Source organism: Apteryx rowi, unplaced genomic scaffold (genome assembly GCF_003343035.1).
Source record: "Apteryx rowi isolate R43461 unplaced genomic scaffold, aptRow1 scaffold_81, whole genome shotgun sequence".
Lineage (NCBI taxonomy): Eukaryota > Metazoa > Chordata > Aves > Apterygiformes > Apterygidae > Apteryx > Apteryx rowi.
In genome coordinates, this window is record NW_020451105.1 from 1634092 (window position 1) to 1656724 (window position 22633).

Consider the following 22633-nt stretch of genomic DNA (forward strand, 5'->3'; position numbering starts at 1 on the left):
GGCGGGGCGGGGGGCGGGGCGAGGGGCGGGAGGCCCCGCCCATCGCGCACGCTGGACCCCCTTGGGCCACGCCCCTTCGCAGCTGGAGGGCCGGCCCGGGTTGGGTGGGGGTCTTGCGCGCCTGCGCCCTGGAGCTTCCCGGCTGTGGCCCTGCGGCTTGCTGTCCTTTCCCGGCATGCTGAGCGGCGGCGGAACGCATCCGGCGCGGAGCCGGGGCTTGGGCTTTCGCGGCGCGATGGCGGCGGCCGCGTCCAGCGCGGACATGTTTGACGACATCGTGATGGCCGAGGAGAGGTGGGGCCGGCACGGTGGCCTCGGCCGGGCGGCGGGGCTCGGGACGGGGCGGCGGGGCCGGAGCGGGTTCCCCGCGCGCCGCGGGTAACGGTCGCCCGGGCAGGGGGCGGCCAGAGGCGCTGCGGGGAGCGGTGCGGGCCGGGCCGGCGGCGGGCGGCGAGCCGGGGAAGGGGCGGGGGGGAGAGCGGCGGCGGGAGCCCTCTTCGTCCTTCTTTCTCCCTGACGGGCCGAGCCCCTCGATCGCGGCTCTTCTGGTAAAGGTATTAAGCTGGATTGTGAAGTGCCTTGTTTTTGGTAAAGTATTATAAGCTTGTTTGAAAATACCCAAATCTTCATAAATGCGTCTTATTTGAAATTATTGCTGTGGCATAATTCTAAATATGGACAGTTGTGTTCCCGAAATGATAAAGAATGTTTTTGACTGCAGGAGTTGCTTGTGTGTACCATGAGCTGCATACGGATATAAGCATTAAAAACCGTACTTCTCTTTTTACAGGTTTCATGGTGAGGGGTATCAAGAGGGGTATGCTGAAGGCAGCCACATCGGAGTTGTTGAGGGAAGGAGGTATGGATCACTCCACGGTGCCAAGATTGGGTCTGAGGTAAATGGGAAGATATTTTAGAATCACAAGAAACTCACTGTAGCGTAGAAACTGTTGAGCAAAGCCTGGTATAGTGGTAGCCTGAGCCCCAAGGGCTCCATTCTAGGATCATTTAAAGCAGTTCTTTTTTAGATTGTGCTGAACCTGTTGATAACATCATATAGAAAAAAACCTGAAAGTATTATCTGGAATTTAGGAGGTGAAAATTGAATACGTTCTCATAAGCTTCATCAACGTTATGCAGTTTAAATTGTATAATGAGGAGTTCTTTTTTTGAATAAGACAGTACATTTACACTTTCCAGTCATAGATATATAGGTATAATAACTCTTTTTAAATTATATTGCTCTGTATGTGTCCAAGAAGGCCCATAAAACTAGTTTAAAGGTGGTGTTTTGATTTGAGCATTTTAATAGAAGGTTTCATGTTTTCTGAGTTCATTTGCTGTATGGTTCTGAAGGTGTGGGGGGTTTTTTGGAAGGGAGGATAAAAGGAGAAAAATATGAACAAAATCAAAGAAGCTTGCTCAGAACAAATTGACGATGGATGTAGTGTTTATTTACTTTTTATACTACAAAACTGAGGCTAAAGGCCCTCCTGGATCATCTGTGGCTCAGTGTTAAGGACAAATAGAAGATTCCCAGTTAATCAAGACTTGACTCATCAAAGATTCAGGCAGTTCAGATATATAAGAACAGAGAAAACCATGAAACATTGGTTTTCCACCCAAATTGCCTCATAAAGGGACAATTACGGGTGTCTCAGCTGCACTCATATCTAATACTGGTAGGGCTCTTGGTTGAGGTGCAATTATTCTTCCGTACATGGAGTCAGCTCCAGGTATTGCCACATTCACCCAATGCCATGCCTGACTCAGTAAGCCTTTCTAGAAATGAGAGAGTGGCATTGAGACACCATGACTCGTCTTGTGTGTCCAGCTCAAGTCATGTTGCATGTTCAGTGCTGCATAATGTGGTTATAGTATTTTTGGACCTGAGCTGGTCTTTTTAAAGTTCAGCTTTGACATGGAAACTGTACTACAGGATTCTTAGCAGGGCTTATTTCAAGTATAGCACCACAAATCTCAATCTCTTTGGTCTGTTTGAAGTCCTTTTGGTAATTTTACATGTGTCATTTTCAGGTTTAGGAAGTTAATTAACTACAAAAAGGACAATAGCAATGGTATTGGTTCATTAAGAAATGAAAATGGTAAACTAAAAAAATCTGAAAGGCTCATTATTATAAAATTTTGTCATGCATTTGGGCATGATACAGAAATGCATAGTGACGAAGTATTTTGCTACTTATGCTACAGTTATGGAGTTCTAAGAAGATAATGTTAAACAGTAGCCCCTAAAACTGGATGGCTTTAAACAGAAAGGTCCAAGATAAAAGTGTAATAGAGGAGTATTCCAGCCTATTAATATAGAGGAAGTTCCAGAGAATAGTAAGGCTGTAGGTGGTCATGTTAAATGAGCGAAAGATTGACCTGGGCAATCTTAGATTTCTCAGCCTGTTACATGTCTTGAGCAAAATCATGATACTGATCTGATACTGGCCTTGCCAGAGAGAGAATTAAAGTAAAATAGCATTGTTAAAGTGTATCCATATAAGGTCACATCCTTTGGGGGAGCTTAGAAAGGTACCTGCTTGGGCTCAAGCAGGAGACTGGCACTGCCCTGCTCTGGTAGGGCTGTGCTCATTATGCTGAGAAGCCTGCTGCTGAGGGTCCAGGGGCCAGATGTATTTTACCTTAGTAGTTTGGTTTTACAGCTATAGCACAACTCTGAAACAAATCCGTCAGTTGTCTCCATTTACCTTGGGTTTTTAAGCAGTTTTGGTGCATGCAAATTAAACTTCTGTTAGAGGAAAATAAACTGGAAGCCTCACTTGAAATATGCTCCAGCACTTAATGGGATATTAATCCCGAACCCATGCTTGAGCCTTATGAAAGACCTCCGCTGTCTATTTTAACAAACATAGGCATCCCAAATGCACCTACTGTACTCTGAAGTGGTTTGCCAGCTACAGGAGCTTCCAAGGCCAACAGTGTTTTTTAGTTTAAAGGTCAGGTATATGCACATGCACACATACAGACCAATGTGGGATTAGGCTGCAATTTTGGACTTGAGTTCCGCAAAGTCTGCTAAATTTTGCTTTAGGCGTCTGCATCATTTCTCTATCAATGCTAAGTCACTTTTGAAAGGGATTCCAGCTATCTTATCCAATAGGTGCGTTGAAAAACGTTACTACGTTCCTATTTCATTTAGTATCCAAAGTCATAATGAGAAGTTCTTCTGGCAGTGGGGCTAGCTTAGTCAGCTCCTCATACTACTTTCTGACTCTGTGCTACCATCTTCAGTTAGACTAGTAAAATTGTTTCCAAAATATTTTCAAAAAAGGTAGTTTCCTGTTTCATTTGACTTGGCTGCTCCCTCAGCTGAGCTGGTACAGATGTTTGGGGGGCTGTTTAAGCTGGCACTGCTGCAAAAACAAGTCTTATCAAAGCCTAAATAGGCAGGTTGTTTTCTAATTATCTTCCCACTACTACAGTTTAGATTCATAAATTTGGGAGTTTAAAGCATATAAAATAAGCTATTGTTTCTCAGAATTGCTATTTGGGCTGCATTTTAAATAGTTTAGTCCTTATGTTATGTACTACAATTACCCTTATTTATCCTACCCTAATTTACTGAACTTTCCAACACAGAAACTTATTTCTATATCCAGTGATTTGTTTCCTGAAGAGTAAGCTAGAATGCAATGCTTTGTTTTTGTTTGTTTGTTTGACTGTATGCACTACATATATATACATATATATTTTTCCCCCATGGCATTCTTATAAATCCACAGGTTGGCTGCTACCTTGGGTTTGCACTGACATGGCAGTGTCTGCTCCACAAATGCACAGATGAAAAGAACAGGTAGGGTTAAAAAAAAATATTGTTCCTTTAATACTGATTCAAATTAAGGTGTCTGGTTTTGGCCTCCCCAATATCGATAAGCAGAACAAAGGTGAGCAGAGGGCCAGCAGGATGTTATCCTATGCTGGAGCATATGATGTTGAAGAGAGCATAAGGGAACAGAGTTTGTTCAACGTGGAGAAGAGAAGACAAAGGAGGTATATAATTGTACTATGTAAGGGGAAGTTCTAGATAAGATGGAGACAGTCTTTGCAGAGGTGCACAGTGAAAGGACAAGAGGCAGTGTTTACAAGTTGCAACAAGTGAAATTCTGATGGGACATAAGGAGGAAGTTCTTTCCAGTGTGAGCAGTTAATCACTGGGACAGGTTGCCCAGAGAGGTTGTAGAAGCTCCATCCTTCTAGACTTTCAAAATCTGATTGGAGATGACCATGAGCARCCTGATCTGATATAGCTTTGAAGTTAGCCCTGCTTTGGGCAGGAGGCGAACTAGATGACCTATAGACATCCTTTTCAACTTGCATTTTTCTATGATTTCTGTGTTGTTTTTCTCCAAATGGAGAATAGTGCATGCTTATGAAGTACTAATAACACTCACCACTTCTACATCACTGCAGTCAAGTTTGCTAACCACTGGCAGAGCTTTTTTCATTACATAAAAGTTGTGATGCTGACATATGTAGCAAGCAAGGGTGACTTGTTAACAGCTGCACAATATTATTGATTTAAAGACTAGAATAGTTCTTTGGTGAGGTTGTACTTGTCTAATTGCTAACAGTTGATGGTAAAGTTAGACTGTGCCTTCAGAAAGTACTGCATGCAAAGTCCAGCTTAGAGGATATGTTATCTCCAGCCTATAGCTGACTGTAGTGTGCTTTTGCTGAGTGATTTGTATACTTAAGGACAGAATTTGTTATGATGGGGTGTCTTGTCCCATCTCTACCCATGATCCATATGCTCTTGTTTGCTATTGTTGGTTCTATAGCTTTCATAAGACTGCTGGCAGAGGAAAGGAGTAGATACTGTTCCTCCAAAAAGAAAAAAATGATATAGTGTGTTGCATTATTTGGGCCTTATTCTAGCAGTGTACAAATCTGGTGAAATTGCTTAAGTGTGTTGTTAATATCTTCCTCTGTAAAGCACAGAATCCATATGCTTCATGGCTTTTTGAAAATCGAAATATATTTAGCTGGGCAAGAAACTTTGGCTCCGAGTTCATTCTCTGAAGATTAAAGGATTTGTTTCCTAAGAATACTTTAATTTGAATTTGGTAGAACCTTAGTATTCTTAACAGTCTGTTTTCTGAAGATTATTAAATACATAGTTTAATTCTTATCCAGTATTTTTATTTCTGTTATTTCTTTTTTAATTTTATTTGACTGGAGAGATACAGTGTTTTCCTAACCTGCTAACAAATTGTATTATCTTTGAGATGCTTTAATAAGACCATAGGCACAAGACCACATTATAGGAAGTTGCTGAATAGAATTTCATTCATGAGCAGTATTTAGAATCTTTAAGAACCTGCACTCAATATTCACTGTTCAGTCTGGAAGTATTTTATCCCCTAATTAGCATTGTTCATTCTCAGAGATATGGTTGCCCCATCATCCAAGACTGACATTCATGTTACACTGCTATCGTACTTTTTTGAGGGAGCTGCAGTTCACTATCAGTAATAGCTATAATTATAGGCCCTGTTTCCCAAAGCCAGTGAGACATGCAAGGGCATCAGTATCTCATGAATAATTCAGAAGTATTTGATAAGGCTGAAAATCTTTGCCTTCCCTAGCTGGAATTTTATGGTCTCTGCATATTTTTTTTTTTTTCTGACTGCCGCAGAAATCCGTCTTGCTATTTTTTTTTTTTTATTTTTCTAGTTTGCCACACAAGTGTGTGTTGTGCCAAAAATGGATGGCTTTCCTTTGGTTAGGTAGAATTGTAATTTTTTTTTTCCTGTCCAATTTTGATAAAGTTAGCTGAAAGAATTGCCACCGTATTCTCAGCCATCTTGATAGGTGTTTTGGTGAACTTTCTTATTGCATTTCTTTATTTCACTCAGTCATCTAATTGGTATTTTCAAAGATTCTTCAATATTTCTCAATTTTTGGAAGGTAATTAAAAGGGAAAACTTAACTTTGTTAGTTGTGCAATAACTTCCAGTAGCAAGTTATGGCTTAAATATCTGTATATCTATTTCCGTGTGTGTGTATATATCAAAGGAACATAGCCTTAGTGAGTTAAATGGGGAAAAAGTTTAATAAAAAAGGGATGGAGGACTGGGATCTGTGCTCTGAATTATAATATATAAATATCAGTATAATCTTCATGTTAGCAGATGGAAAAATAGAAGACTAATTTATTTTTTGTTTTGATTCTTTGTAGCAAAAAGACAAAGGTTCTGGATTCATTAATAGGGATGATTCGGAAATTCCCTTATGAAGACCCCACTTACGATAAGCTTCAAGAAGATCTGGAAAAAATCAGAGGAAAATTTAAACAGGTTTGTAGAATTAAGTTGTTACTTTAGCACAAAGTGGTATTAATTTCTGAAGAGATTTAATCTCTAAACCTGCTTAAAAATAGTTGTTGTGCAGTTAAGAACAATTACTGTTCTCCTTTTGGACTCATAGTAAAAGTACTTAAAATAAGTTGAAAAATCTCCAAATGATGGCAAATGCGAAATAAAAGAAAAAATAAATTCTTTAAAAGGAAAATTGAAAATGTCATTTGTTAATGACTCGAATTACAAGTGGGACTAGAACAACAGAAAGGGAGGTATTGGGAGTTTGGGGCATTTATCTGGAGAACAGACACTTTGCAACACTTACATATATTCTTTTTTAGGTTTGTTCAATACTAAATATTCAGTCTGATTTTAGAATCAGTACTGAAAGATCGTCATTAACATTTTGAGTATAACAGATGAAGATAAACACAGATGAACAAAGAAGAAATATTAAAAGAACACATAACTGGGAAGTGTTTATCTACTTCTACTCTAAACAAAATGAAAATAGTGAACAGGTGCTAAACATTAAAGAGGGAAGAGAAGAACATTGAGCTTTTAATAGTAGTTCTCATATGTCCTTTTACAGTTACTATCTCCAGGTTTTATTTAGGATCACTGAAATACCAGTGTGTAAACCTTTAAGAAGAAATATCTGCTTTAATTCCTCACTAACCTTGCACTGATAAGGATTAATCCTTAAGAGGAAAAAGGTTGTGTTTGCAATGTTTCCTTATTTAAAGGATGTATGTTATTTTAAAAGCCTGTATATGTAGTTCAGTTTACACCCTGTGTACGTATTGCACTACACCATGTGTGGTAAAATGTAATCTATTGCCTGCTGAGTTTACAATAGGGAACATCTTCATGGGTGAAGGGTAGGACTGCAGATGGAATAAGAATGAATAGGGGAGAGAGACTAAGATACTTGTTCTTAAAGTAGCTGCAGCTCAAAACATGAAACTTGCTCTTTTTACTAGCTCTGCAGACTGATCCAGTATGCAAAAAACCTCAAACACTAAGAATTGTAAATGATCAGTAATACAAACATGACTGGCAGAAAAGTTGTGATACTGATAATTAGTACCTTGTATCTGGGAATAGCTCATTATTTTCCAGGCTTGAAAATATACTCGTTGGTCTCATTCAAAAAATGGGTACTGTCAGCTATATATTCAGCTATATTAGCTGAAGAGAAAAAGTCAGTTATTTTACTTGAAAGATATTTTATGTTGTGCTGTTAGATGTCTTTGATTACTATTTGCAAATACAATTATGTAATTAATTGTAGAAGATCTTTCATCAAGCTGTAACGTAGATGTGTCTGGCCAGGTCTACATGGCATAATGTAGCTTCATGAAGAGAGATTTGACTAGCATGAATATCGGAAGCTATTCACAGGGTAAATTCTCTCAGGTGAAGGCAATGTGCTAACATGGCTGTATCCTTGAATAGCACTATTTTGTGCCATCTAGACCTCACTTGTGTTCTACTTGCGCAGCTTTTTTTTATTATACAAGAAAATAAGCAACTCGAATTTTTAAAATGTTTACTGTGTATTTGCATCTGGGATTTGAAGGACATACAAATTTTTTCCTTTAGCATTTGTAATCCAAAAATTGCAGCAAAATGTATGTTTTTGTTGAATGTCTGTGTGTGTCTGCACATATGTATGTATCATTTTATTTCAAAATAATCTTTCACTTTTTGTCTTTCCTGAATATACCAATGATCAGGGGCCTTTTTTAATAACAAACTGCTAGTGCGCATTTTTTTTCTTTTAGAATTGGCTTCTGTGTGTAAGTGTTCAAACAGTCTTAATATATATAGTGAATGTCAGAGCCATCTAGTGGAGAAGATTGTTATATTGTGTAAGAAATAGATTATAAGTAATGCTTCTTGTAAGAGTTTGCARATATTGCCACTACGGCAGATCCTTCATACAGGGCAGTGTGAGTATGGCTCACTTTTGACTGGTATGCAACTAGACCACTAGGCAATCAGAACAAGCCCCGAGCTGCAAGTACCTGAGAAATACTACCTTAAATGAGCTACAGTTAAAGATTCTGTTGGATATGTACCCCTATACTTAATGCAGACTTTTAAAACTGTTTTTTGAAACAGAAGTTGTGGGGTTTTCTGTGATGTTCAGGGATGTAACAGTGGAGTCTTCACAACGTATTCTAGAGGTATTTTCATACGTGATTTACAAATAAAGAGTTAAAGCCCAGAAAACATCAAAAATGTTCATTTGCCTTAACCAATGTGAGAGGTCTAATTTTTTCCAAATAATTTTGCATTTTAAGAACCTGAATTCTTCAGAATGTGCTACTTGTTAACATCAGTTGTGGCTATGAGTACCTAGTTTTTTTGCATGTGTGTATTTTTGCATGTTTCTCATATGAGTCACCTAGAAAATGAGGAATGTAAGAGTCAGCAAACACCCGTGAAAAGGGTGTTCTTAAGTAAACCAACTAAAATGCTATTGGGAAAAAAATCCATCAAAATTTGGGAAGACTGCACTTCTCAAAATGGCACTCAGTTCTGTGAGACACAAGCATATCGTTTCTCTTCTTTCAATGCCCTTCCTCTTTTGTTAACACCTTCCTAAAATCGGCAACAAATTAAAACAGATTTTTCTAACTGGCTTGGTTAATTTCACAACCTTATCATTCATCCTGTGTACTGAATGATCAGGACTTTTGTGGAAAAAAGTATTATGTTGTAATTAAAGATTCTGTCAAAAGATCTATGCATGGAAAGGCTGAATAAAGCTTGTATGAGCCATATTAATTKCTTTAATAATTTTTCTGTGTTTTTTTCTAAATAGCAAACTGGGAAGAAAAGATATGGAAAAAATGTAATCTTGTAGATTCTAATTTTGGTTCTTAATAAAGTTGGACATTAAGATTTGTAGCTCTGTGCTACATGGTCTAACAGGTTTGAAATTTTCCGGAAGTACTTGATCTGAAAAAAACAGGATGGAAAATTTCTGAAAAGTTATTGAAGTTACTAAGATTTTAAAATACATTGCTGTATTCACCACCTCTAGTTATGCTCAGTGGTTAAGAAAGAATGTTTGAAACATCTAACTCACAAATTTCTGACTTGTCTGGGCTGAGTTCTAGCTTGTTTTGTTTGATTCATGATCTTTTCTCAGCTGGATTAGCTGTGAAACTGTAGAATGTAGATTCTTTCTAAAACGTGGACGCAAAGCTAAGTGAGTAAAGCACACATTTCAGTTTGTTTCTTTAGGGATTACGGAAGGGTAGCACATTTTAATGACTATTTCTAGAGATATGTATTAGATATCCAGTGGTAAAATTATCCCTTGTTTTTAATTTTTCAGTAGATCAATACTACTGTTTACACTCTACTATTATTTACACTTTGGCTGTAAATGCAGTTTCCTTCATTGGAACAAATGAAGGAAAATGAAGATCGTAAATCTACCTGCACCCTAATATTCCACAGTACTTTAGAATAAGAATTGATACCCTTTTAAGAGATATGACTTACCCTGCTGAAGGAGATAAAATTCATCTGAATTTGCAAGGTTTTAGATCTCTAAATTCTATTCTGTTGACATCTTTTGTTCTGTTTGCATTTACATTGCTTTCTGAGTCCATTTTTAATGTAAAGTTTTAATACTCATCTCCACATTAAGATATTACAAGAAAAGAGCGTTAAAATTTTAATCTTGTAGTTTTAAAAATCATGCAACTAAAGGTCTACATCTAATACTGATTTTTTTTTTTAAACTCATAAGCTGCCAAAGATACATTTTTCATTAAATGCAGCACTATGTTTCAGTATCTGATCTAACAGTCATAGATTCTTTTCCAGTTTCATTCTCAAAAGTGGGTACCTTGTCCTTGGATGGCCTGTTCGAACATTCTGTTTTTTATAATGTCTTGTAATTCCTCTGCAGTGTTGCATGCTTGAAAGGGAATGCTGATGATATTAATGAATGGCATTTTCTGGAGATAAAATTATTGGCAAGCAAGATAAAGACAGGGCTCCTTCTCAGGGTCATTGCTTTCCAAAAGAAGTTCTGCAGCAATAGCACTGTGAAGCACTAAGCATTTTTGACAGAATGCTAGTGTTTGTGGGTCTAATGATTCTAAGGATATAGTCTGAAATGTGTTGGAATATTAGAATTATCTGAAGTCCGTCTGGATCAAAATCTTTATTTCTGATAAGAATTCATCCAAGACATTTCAGAGAAGATTATAACAAAGCTGAATCAGGCAGACAGAGTAATGTATGTGTGATATTATTTCTCATCCTGATCTTCTATTAGAGTAAGGCTTTGTTTTGAAACAAAAGGTTTAATATTTCTTCTAACATTATAATTAAGTCTTCATATCCTTGATGCTATCCAGTATGGATGTAAATGCCTTTTGAATATTGCCCTTTACAGCTTCATATGGCAATGGATTCTGTGGTCTAATTACATCCTAAAACTTCAGCTTTCATAATTTGGCAAGTGACCATGAAGATTCTCATGTTACTGTCTGCCAGAGTTGCTTTTCTCCTGGGTGAAGTTATGACAGTGCATTACCACAGAAATGTATGTATTACAAGAGAAAATGGGGATGATTTGGGAGGTGTGAATGAGTTCTGTGGCAAGTTTCCAGTTGCAATTTTTGTTGTCTAGGATTGACATATCAAGGCCACTGAGAGCTTACTGATACTTGGGCACTTCAGTAAGTGTGTCACAGTCCTTGGAAGTGTGTCACAGTCCTTGGAACAGCAGAACCAGTTCAGCCTCTACTGAAGTAAAAAAGTGCTTTGGGCACTGTTTTGAAAGCAGTCTTCTAAGAATTTAACTTCATGCACTCAGGTTTGAAAACATTGGTTTCAGTAACAGAGACAAGAAGAGAACTTGGAGCTCCTGATTCTTTGGGGCTGTCTAGACTATGCTGTGCAATGAGGTGGTATCTTTGCTAAAATTAAAGCCAGCTTAAAAGAGCAGAAACAGTCCACCTATGTTAGAGCAAAGCACTGCTCGCTGATATACAGTGCTGTTAAATACCCAAATGAGCTCTGTTTTAATACTTCTTATAAAATTAATTATTCTGGAGCTCACTCAGATATCTCTTCGGCACCACGCTGTGACTATTTCCACCCTAATCACAGAAGTGTTTGTTCCCAAAAGTATAAAGTATAATAATATCCTACATTCTTGCAGCACTTCTCATGCTAAGATTCCTAAAGTACTTTACCACTCCTGAATATATGTATAGCTCTATCAAAGGAGGTAATATGGTGAGAAAGGAAACGTAGTCACTAAGATCATCTGAAATGTAGCCAACATAAGGGATTTTGGAAATCTTTTTGTGACTAACATAAAACTAACATAAACTAACATAAAGTAGTACTAGTGCATTCTCATATTCTTAAAAAAAAAAAAAAAAAAAAAAGCTGTAGTAAGAGCCAATTGATTCTGAAGTCATTTGCTATAAAATGTTTTGAATTGTCCTATAGTAGTTCATATACCTGTGTGATTAACCAATATGTCGTTCTGTGCGTCTGGTTTTAGCATGGCAAAATTACCTAGAGAAGGTTTCTGAATAGTTATGAGCAATAGTATGTAGCTTTTGTCTTGAGAAAGTAGGGAGTTTGACTGTAGTCATGCAGAATTTGTGGGGATGGAATAGTGATGTATTATCTGAAGCATTAAACTGGTTCTTATTTATAATATAATCTCAAATTATGGAGTTTACTTTTAGTGAAATATTGAGGTACAAAAGAAGATCAATGCTTATGCGGTCTCTGCATCTCAACTCTGCATTATACAAAATCAACATCAGTATTTGTCTTTTTCTTGATTGTTTAGCAGCGTATTTTGCTGCTTTATTTCAGTGTGATATGTAAGTAAATTTTTATCTTCAGCATCCTCCAGATTCTGGGGAATAATCAACACTGCATGGAATCTTTCTTGGTTGTAGGAACTGTGAGTCAGCAACCCTTTATTTTTTTTAGTTGCAGCAATTGTTCCAGAAGCAAGCTTTACTGCTATTGTCCACTGTTTGTCCAGCTCACGTTCACTGGACTGTGGGAACGGATTAGGGTTTCATGGCTTTTTTTTCCTTCTTGCATAAACTCTTGATCAAAGACATTCCTTGGATGACAAAACACTGTATACTGTGTCACACAGTCCTGACCAGACTGCACAAACAGTAGTTTAAAAACACATGCGTGCATTGTTCTCTTTTTTTTTGCGATGTATGTGCAGACGCTGAATTTTTGAGACCCCCTTTACCACCTTAAAAGTAACACACATACAGAATGTATTTTTGATAAGCACTTGACAGTTTCTGAAATAAAAGGGAAAAATTAATATTAGTACTCAGTAAAATTAAGGATCAGTGTAATAGTATGTCATTTTTAAGGATGACTAGAGGTTATGTCTGGTGCATATTTCCCTCTTGAGGAGACCTCGGGTATGGTCCAGTTATTTAGAACCGTTGTAATTCTAAAACCACATGGACTTATGGCATCTTTTTTTTGTGTCATATTCAGAACAGCTGAGTAATATGGGGAATATTTTGAGTGCCATTCAGGAATTTATAAGCCCACTTCAAGATAAGTACATTGTCCAAACTGTGTTCAGGGTGTGGTCCATTACAGTTGTATCTCATGTTCTTCTTTTGAGCAAGTTCTCTTCTGCAAATCAGATGAGTACAGACTTCACAAAAATCCAGTAGCATCATTAGTATGAGGAAATAATGAGAAAGAAACATATCGTAGTACAGAGAAAAATGTGGAGAGACTTTTTCAAGGAGCTTTCACGTACGATTTGCCCAAAATTCTCCCATCGGCAGAAGCATAGGAGAAGCCCCCTGAAGATGCCTGAGGCATGTTTGCAGAGGGGTTTAAAAACATGGAGGACTCCATTTAGATGATTGGAAAGCTGTTTGTGGTTGAGAGAACACTTGTGTTTCCCCAAACGTGTAGGCATATGCTTGTTTGGCTCTGCAGCACTATTGAGCACTATCTTGCAAGAGTCAAGGCAGGTGAACACCTTCACTTAAATTAGAAGGATGTTGCCATAGGGGAGGAACTGTTCTGATCTTTTGCACTTCAGGGGCCTCCATGGCCTGAAACAGTTACAGATGTGTCCAAAGTCAAAAAATAGAACAAATGGTATTATGTTTATAAGAAATGTTTACTTTTGATTAAGTAATTGCTGATGCCTTCTGGATGCTTGGGAGGGTGTCATGTCTGTACATATAAAGGAACATAGCTATTTTGGCCAGAATAAATTAGCTGAAGAACTGGTCTTCATGTTTAAAATAACCAGCAACCAAATGAAAGAAATGTGAAGAATTAGAGCCTGTGGGTGTTCAAGAAGCAAAAAAGTTGTTCAAAAATCCTATCCTGTATTTGGACAATCTATAGAGATAAAATCTGGTAAAAGAAGAATAAAACATTCTCAGAAAGCTCAATTGTCTGCTTCAGGCAGTTTCCCATCAGACAAGTGAGTTAGGGCACTTGTTCAGTGTTGGCTCGAGTGAGTTGTTGTAATGCTCCTGTAGTGGTTTAGTGGCCTCGTTAAGTGAGTTGCCCATCTCAGCGCAGTTCCTTGAAGACTGGAGGTAATGTTACAGGTAATATCCTCACTGTGGGTTACTTGTTAGCTGTCTTAGGAGACCAGACATTTAATGGAACACAACTTCGGGATGGATTAGGACACGTGTCACAGGGAAAGCAGGTGGGATGGATGAAATAACAGAACCACATCCCTCAGCAGCATGTAATCTAAAATTTATTTACTTAGCAGGTTGAGAGTGGTGGCTGCATAGTGACTTCTGTTCTTTGATAGCACATGCTGCACATACAAATCAAAGCCCCAGCACCTGCAGTTCAATATAGACCTTCATCGCCTGGACTCAGGGGAACAGGACACTCGCTCAGACCAGTCAGCGTGTCAGGTCCTGGCTTGGAGCTTGGCCCCTGCACACAGCGCTTCCACCTTGGACTCAGCCTTCTAAATGGTATCGGATGTCAGTGTACGGGGCTCTCCCTCCCCTCCCCACCCCCCGAAGGGTTATTGTCTGAACCATTTATTGCTTCCTATATTTGATTGTTGGCATAAGCCACCATGGCGTCACTAACAGTGCAGTCCCAGGATACTCTGACTTTTTCTATATCTAAGCCCAATTAGTGATGAGGAGGGGGGTTCCTATCACCCTCTGGTCTCCCACTGCAAATGTGTTATGAAGTAGGGAGTCAGCAACAGTTGCCTAACAAAGTTCACCTCTTGCTTCTTTGTTTTTCAGCTTATGGCACATTTAGTCAGAGCTGAACAGATGTAGTCACGGTCTCATTTGTCTGGGCAGTACTTGCAGGTAGGCTTCACCCCAGGACAGACATGTTAGTAGGGAAGACTGTACTGTAATTGTCCATTAGCATATACTTTGAATATGATGGGAATATCATTTTTTTTATTGCGGTCTTCTAGTATTTGGTTTTGAGATGGATCATTACCTGTGTTTTTATCTGAATTAAGGGCTTATTGTTATATTTCATCAAGGATACTATTGTAAATAAAAAGGTAGTAGAAGCTGTAAGTAAAGAGAAGAGGGCCAAAATCCACGCTGATGGATTTTTATTTTTTTTTTCCTATGGGGTAAGAGGGAAGACCCAGGAGCAACCACTAAACATAACGTCCTATGACCACAGAGGAGATTTCAGAAAAGTAGAGATGTTGTCATGTTAATCTGTGCATGGTAGTGACTGCTTCCAGAAGGTTTGGGCTGTTCTGTGTCACCCTATTGCAAACAGCTTTTGTATACAGGAGGTCAGTAGGAGTAGAAGATGCCCTGTACCGCCTGTGTCACAGGAGCAGAGCTGTTGCCCGCATACTGTGGGTGATGCTTCTGCATCCTGTGTGTGCTGTATTCCTGACTCGCTGTGAACACACGCAGGCTTTCTGCCAGTAGCTTGTTCCTTGCTCAGGTAAAGAGTGCTCAGGAAAATTATGGCTGGGAATACTTTGTGATCTCCCTAAAATATGGGACTTTCTGATGTGTGGGCATSACACAGGCAAACGGTGAGGCAGATCTAAATCTGGCTATGCAGATACTTAATGGGATTGTCAAGAAACTACTTGTTTTCCCTCTTCAAGTCACAATGAAGAAATGAAAGAGTAGCTTCTGTCTTGCTGCTAAATTTGCACTTCTCAGCCCAAAAAGACAGTCAGAGGCTTGTCAAGTCTTACACTATAGATGTGATTCAGTTGACAAATTTGCAGTCTGTTTCTCATCGTTTGATCAGAATATTGTATGGTACTATGTCAAATGTCTCAGTTTGCCATGCCACTACAATTAATATCATCAGTTATATTTGTGGCATCATAAAAATACTGTTTTTGTCAGAAAAGATGCATTTCCCATAAAATGATGTTGACAGAAATTCATTAAAATGCCATCATTTACAGCTTTGCTGCTTTTGTCCCATTGTAGCTTTTCAGTGATGCTGCAAAGAATCTTCATCAAGACTCTCTAGCCCACATGCCTGGGTCATTCCTATGACTCATTTGAAATATAGGTCCAAGATCCACCTTCTCCCCTATCTGCTGCAGTTTTCCTTCACTTCGAATGCCAGCTATGTTTGACTACAAGTGGGTTTCAAGTTTTTACATTTAACAGACTGTTAATTGTTACTTACTGTTAATTAAAGAGTGTGCAGATTTAAGTGTTCATAAAAGGTACAAGCTTGTCACTCAGGCTACATTCAGCAATGGAATGGAAGTCTTTTGGGGGGGGGTTGTGCATACTTCTCAGTCTGATGTAAGAAGGTATAATATGTATTTTTCCTTTGAATAAGTTAGAGCATAGCCTAGATGAATGTGGTTGGGTTTTTTTATAGCCTATAATAGTAAATTGTTTTTCTAACTACATTATTGTCTTCCTGCCCTTTGCCATGTGAATAATGCTGGCATAGTTCACCTAACATCCAGACTTCATAAGATGCGTTCAGAGATGTTGTTTAAGAGAGAAGGAAACCATAAGTAACTGTGATGATTATGTAGGCTTAAACCTACTTAAATCAACAAATACTTCAGTCAGTTGAATAGAGTTTACAGGATGGCTAGAAAAGGAAAGAAAAAAACCAAAAAACCCCACTTAACATGTTGAACATATTGCTGGGTAAGTAAGTTTCTCATTGAATCATTTATTTTCGTAAAAAAGCTTTTTGTCCAAAAAATCAAGGTTTTATAAGTAAGTAAGTCTTCACTCAATTTTTGAACATTTAAAATTAGAAGGGTTGGTCATCAGAGCTACAAAAGCAAGACAACACTTTTTTTTTTTTCATTTCTTTAAAATATGTTGAAATTTTGAGGCAAAAAAAAAGATTTAGGTGAAAAAATAATTTTTTTTTTGATCTAGGCCAAGTTGAGCTACAGCTTGACCTGTATTTAAAGTCAATGTGACTCTAGCTTAGATCATCTCTTTCAGTGCTATATAAATTTACCTTAATGGCCTACCAGTGTGACTTGACTGTATTAAGGAGGTACCCACTTGTAATGGAAAGAATTACAGCTCAAACTATATACTGATATGGATGTAGTTACTTTACCTACCTAAGCTTACAGCTGTGATTTTACAGTAGGCCATATGGTTCAGTTTCCTAGCTGAAATGATTGGTAAGTTGACCAGCTAATACAGGCTCAACTTTGATTTTTCTGATGCAGACGGTTTCCCATCTATCAGTAACTGCATTAAGACAACTTATTTTGCTCTAGTCTATGATTCACATACAACATACAATTTTTCCACATACAGTTTTTGTTTCCTTTGCTGTATTTATTGCATAGAATCAGTTGTAATGTGAAGTTTAGTCAATGGGAAACTCAGGAGACAAATGCTACATTTCTGATTTGAGACAGGAGAGAAAAATACATGACCTTTTACATAGATCAGTGTTTTCTTAAGGCAGAAATGAAATCATATTTTCACATACTTTCTTAGGCTAAATAGTCAAATACATAGGTCAGAGGCCTGACTGTTCTCCACAAAGACTAAGCAGTAGTTTCTGCTGTGTTCGGCTTCTGTAATAATGAGAAAGTGCATCCCCAATTTTCAGAAAGTTATGGTGGAATGTGAATTGGAACATAGTTATAATTTAATCTAATTTTAGTTTCTAAATAATCATATGTAACTGCTGTTACATTTCTCTCCTTTTAAGTCCAGTTCTTTATGTACTTTTAGTGGGCTCTGAAATTTTTCCACTTTGGTTTTCTCTATTATCTTAGTGATAAATAGTAACATGCGATAGCTGTATGTGAGGGGGAGGAAAGGAAAAGAAGCCATATTAACCCTACTGCTTTTAAAACAAATTCATTTCCATAGAGGTGTTCTAGGACACAAAACCTTGCACTGATAAATAAATACAAACAAGCATTCTGTAGCATCAAACACCTACTTTATTTTACCTTTATTGAAAAGAACCACCAAATGGTATTTTGCTCTGAATAATTACCTTAGATGTTTAAAGGAAAATCTTCAGCAAAAGTATATTTTGCTTTATAAAATACACATTACTATGACAGGCAGTCACTTACCTATTGCTAAAAACACCTACATTTTCCTAAAATAATGATAAAAAGATTTATTGCAACTATTAACTAAAAGATGCATTGCAACTATTAAAGCATGGACAGTCGACGCTAGAAAAACATCATGTTGCTTACTCATTGCATCAGGTAGTTACTACCATTCAGCATTCATGAATGTAATAAAAAAAACACAACAAGCAGACATTGGGTTTTACCAATTTTATTTCTAGACTTTAGGTTTGTTGGGTTTTTTTTGCTGGAAACTTGTCTGTTACAGGTCTGTGGGTGAAAATGTGCATTTCAGACCAGTGATGCCAATAAGTACAATATAAAAATGTACAAATCTGAATTGCTTGCTTACTACAGATTGTTATAATAATGTGAGAAATAAAGCATCTCTGTTGGCAGATGAACCCACTGATCTGGATTTGGCCCTTTAGTACCTACAATATTTAAAGAAATTTGCAGTACGCACTGCCACTCAGTGTAACACATAATATAACCAGTAACCACTAACTCAATAATCATGTTTGGTTCAGAGACACAGAGATGCCACGAACAGAAGTGTTTATGAGGTAAGCAGTAAGAAATGTTCCTGAAATTTGGACAGAATGTATCCAGTCCTCCTGGGTCCTGCGACTGCTAGTAGCATTGCAATGCTTTATTTATGCACTATGTAGGATCTTAACTGCATTTGCCCTCAAAATTGAGTTCTAATTCTGTTTTGGTTTAGCAGCATACAGGCAACAGCTAGATTATTCTTCAGCATACAACTCTGTTAGCTGGCTTATTTATGAGATTTACAGGCTTTTTAAATTAGCATTATGCTATAATTAACAAACAAAAAAACAAAACAAAAAACTAGTATATCATAACAGATTAAACACACAAAATACTTAGAGTTCCAGAAGATAACCTATCATACCAAATGATGCGTCCCAACTGATGGGAAACCACATCAGCTGGCATACAAGAGTTATATTATAATGCACCTTTCATATATCAATGTGGCTAATAACACAGCTTAAAACTACTATGATAATAAACCCCAGATCAGACAAAGAATCCAGCTTTATAAAATGCATAACAACAAAAAAACTGACATTACTTGATCTTCTGAAATGTCTGCTGTTTTTAAATTAATGCAACCTAGTTGCAAATCGCGAGACCCATTCAGAATAACGTTCGATGCATTTCAGTTTGCAGTAGAACTATGAGGCACTGTGTACGAACATTAAAACCTGGTCTAGACACGGTTAACTGAAGTATGAGGTATTGTGAAACAGGAACCTTTTTGGAATAGAGCAGTAATCACATTAAGTAAAAATTGATCACATAAAAAATCTACAAAAAAATGATGTCAATAATATAATTTTCTATGAGAAAATTAAAACCTATAACATGGCAGTATATGACATTGTATAACAAAAAAAAAAAGATCCACAAAATAGCAGCAAAACACAATGACAAAGATACAGAAAAGCAATGTTAATTTTTTTTTCAAACCATGCTGGGAATTTATCCATAGCAGCTCAATAAAAATGGAGCATCCACTCCTTTTCTATTCTCTTTTTCTTTTTTTTTAATTTTTAATTTTTTTCTTTTTTCTTTTTCTTTTTTTTTTTTTTTTAACAATCAACACCTTAGCGGCAGTTTTCTCACGTACATTTCACCATCACATTCTCCTCGAGCGTCAACTTCAACAGCTATGTCCACGTCCCTTCAGCTACTTTCTAAAATAATAATAAAAAGATACATAGCCAAGATGTGCAAATTTTCTAGTTGTAGCTAAATAAAAAAAAAAGGGGGGCATATACTGGAATAAGAACTTCTTTCAAGTACTCCAATTCTCATGTTTATAACTATGGCGTTTTTCATGGTTAGACTGCTTTTGAAAATGTATAAGAAGGGGCCAAATAGACTGTTTTGTTTTGGGTTTATTCTTTGAAGAGTGTCCTTTTTTTCTTTAATAAGCTGTTAAAACTGCAACATCAAGGGTAGAAAGATTGTGTTTTTTTTTTTTAAAAAAAAAGGGGCGATTGCATTATTTTACAAATCATACTGGCCTTATGAACATCCTCTGTAATAAATATTCTTTCTTTTTTAGCCTTAACTATAAATTATATATTTTAGTGTTTAAAAACCTTCAGTTGTAAAACATCTAGAGACAATCCTTAAACTATGTGTCCTATATGTGAACCTTTAAGGCCCCTAATTTACAAAGATGAGTTGGCACCAAAGGATTTCTAAACTTCAACTTTTCTATAGAAAAGGATAGGAAGATATCCTGGCAATTTGTGAATGCAATTTCTCTCACTGGAACACAACCTTCGGAAAAAAAAAAAATCACCTTTCCTCTAACACCATAGTTAAATGCACTTGCTTTGCAATTCCAAGTTTGCGAACAAGCACTTATATATTTCCAAACCATTCCATTAAAAAAAAATTCCCACACAATAAAAGAATGTATTTCCTATATATCTAATGGACTGAAAGTGCTTTGAATGGAATGGTTTTAGAATATTATAAAAAAAAAAAGACTAAACTGTGGATTGAACCTGACCATAATTAGGCTGAATATCTATCTGTTGGGTCAGACCAGCATTTATACACAGGTAACTACAAAAATATGAAGATTACAAAAATATAATATATTATGTCACTATTTCGGTTTCTCTTTATAATAGAGTATCGTATGAGTAGTACATTGGCCTTTCCCGACAATGCTAAGCTGAAACCCTACAAATGCCTAATGTACAGGCAATCCACAGGCACCAAAAAAAAGATTAACATATAATAATGCTGTATACTAACATATACTAACTTATGGGTTACGTTAACCATTTATAAGGTGAAGAGGATAAAAAAAAAAAACCTAAGGAAATAAAATAAACATTTACAGATGAATTATAAAGTGACTAAATGCATAAGCAAGCAAGATACAGAAAAGCCTAGAACTGCGTTAAAGCTATGCTTTTTAAAGAAAAAAGAATATTTCATTTACTATCTAAAAAAAAAAAAAAACCTCTTCTACTTTAAAAATGGTTGGTTGGTTTGTTTTATATGTAAGAAATCAAATCTAATACCTCCCCTGGAGACATTTTGTGTGTTAATGCCTATTTTTACAACATACAGACAAGAACACTTTAATATAAAAACTAGTTGATTATTATTGTATAAAATCTTCTATTTTTGTAGCACAAACCCCTGGGGGTAATGCAAATACTATTTTTTTTTCTTTTTTTAAGACAGTTTTTGGGGTATTTTTTGTTTATTTGTTTGTTTGAAGTCACAGATGGAAGGGAGAGAGAGCAAGGAAAAAAAACAAGACTGGTTTTCCCTTCTGGTATAAAAATGTCCTGGAGAAAGGGGTTTCTGGGGGGGAGATCCTGATGCTGATTCCTTCTCAGATGCCCTTTCTTTGTCTGCTTTTCTTGCCAAGCAAACCTATTAGTAGAAGTCCTCTTAAATGTTCACATCTCGCACATCAGTAGGTGTGCAGGAAAGGTCTGCTTCATCCTCTACAGTCTTTGTTTCTGAAGATACGTTGTGTTGCTGTGCCTGGCGTAGACTGGATTCAAGGAGGGATTCAATCTGTTCTTGGCAGGCTCGTAAACAATCCTAGAGAAGATTAAATGGAAGGAGAAAAAGACCCAGGGTCCTTTAGAAAAATACGGAGATCATAAACCAAATACCATTTCTTGAAAAGGCAAGAGAAATACAATCAAATTACTTGAGAAGGCAGCAGATTGAAAGGAGTGTGGGAAGAGCAAGAGAAAGACTGACCAGCAAAAGGATGGGCTAAGCTACCAAATTTTCTGCAAGACGCCAGCTTGGATCTAGACTTCAGCAACTAGCTGTTGCCATCTTCTATTTAATGGCCTCAGTGAGCACCTCTGTATACAGTCCTCTGGACTAGCTCTGAGCGTCCTTTCTTGGTTAGTTTTACCCCCATAGGTCTATGACTGAACGTGTGATGAAAGCTGCACTACAATGGCACTACCCTGGCAGGACCTTGACACAGTAGGATGTAGCTTGTGCTACACTTCTTTGCCTGTGCTGTAACATTTCAGCAGTTACATAAAAGACATTTCAAACTATCTTTTACCTCACTAGCTTTTATACCTTTTTGAAAAATATGAACAATCTAGCTGGACAGCAACATGAATCAATCCTAATTAAATGAGTGGAGTTACAAAGACATGAAACTGAGCTGGAGTCAGAGTTGGTCCAAATAGCTCTGATGCTGTAATGATTTCTACTTTAACCATAGAAATGCTTTGGCAGTGCAGTCTACTAGACATGATATAGGTAATTTCATAAACAGTGGTCTTTCCAAGCATGAGTTTTGATGATATGAAGCTCTTAGATAAACGTGCTAGATAGACAGATGTACATGCCCTATGTCACCTGCCAACCGATATCTCCAGCAGTGGGCAGCTTAGGTTAGCTAATTGATTTCCAACTCAGAAAGCATTGGGGGGGGGGGGAGAATAGACTATATGACCCCAAAACGGAGACATCCTTCATAACCAACACCAAATATATTCTAGCCATGCATTAAAAAGGCCTGCCAAGTTTTCAGCCTGCTACTGCATTCACCTCAACAGTTCAATTAGGGTGAGATATTTTTCCCTTGCTTGACAACCAGTTTCTCAGAGCTGAATGTGCACTCAATCCTACTGAGTGGCCAGGAGAGTACAAGGGCCTCGCTGCTTGCACTGACTTCAGTGAT

At 37.4% G+C, this 22633-nt stretch overlaps 2 protein-coding genes across 6 annotated transcripts in view; one reads left to right on the plus strand and one right to left on the minus strand.

The window, feature by feature from the left end:
• The first annotated feature begins 49 nt into the window (after positions 1-49).
• Positions 50-18311, plus strand: LTO1 (LTO1, ABCE1 maturation factor). Of its 5 annotated transcripts, none has more exons than XR_003257382.1 (6): positions 50-294; positions 791-896; positions 3750-3820; positions 6206-6323; positions 15803-15960; positions 16284-18311. XR_003257382.1 is itself a non-coding variant. In XM_026089328.1 (6 exons), the coding sequence occupies exons 1-5, from the start codon at positions 176-178 to the stop codon at positions 14651-14653; spliced, it is 450 nt and encodes a 149-aa protein (XP_025945113.1). In that variant the 5' UTR covers positions 50-175; the 3' UTR covers positions 14654-14686; positions 15803-18311. The 5 variants fall into 5 exon arrangements, 3 of the variants coding, with proteins under 3 accessions (XP_025945113.1, XP_025945112.1, XP_025945111.1); XM_026089328.1 differs by adding an exon at positions 14618-14686 and having other exon boundaries at positions 15803-18311; XR_003257383.1 differs by adding an exon at positions 10753-10902 and having other exon boundaries at positions 51-294; positions 15803-18311.
• Positions 18103-22633, minus strand: part of CCND1 (cyclin D1) — a 19811-nt gene continuing 15280 nt past the window's right edge. The window contains exon 7 of the mRNA XM_026089325.1: positions 18103-21519. Within this exon, the coding sequence (XP_025945110.1) occupies positions 21364-21519 (156 nt within the window). The 3' untranslated portion in view covers positions 18103-21363. The remainder of the gene's footprint in view (positions 21520-22633) is intronic.

Bases quoted from the DNA above. Each gene is read 5' to 3' on its own strand.
- LTO1 (XM_026089327.1), top strand. From the start codon at position 176: ATGCTGAGCGGCGGCGGAACGCATCCGGCGCGGAGCCGGGGCTTGGGC. The intron at 3,821-6,205 runs GTAGGGTTAAAA...GATTCTTTGTAG, and splicing joins TGCACAGATGAAAAGAACAG to CAAAAAGACAAAGGTTCTGG. The intron at 6,324-15,802 runs GTTTGTAGAATT...GTCCCATTGTAG, and splicing joins TCAGAGGAAAATTTAAACAG to CTTTTCAGTGATGCTGCAAA.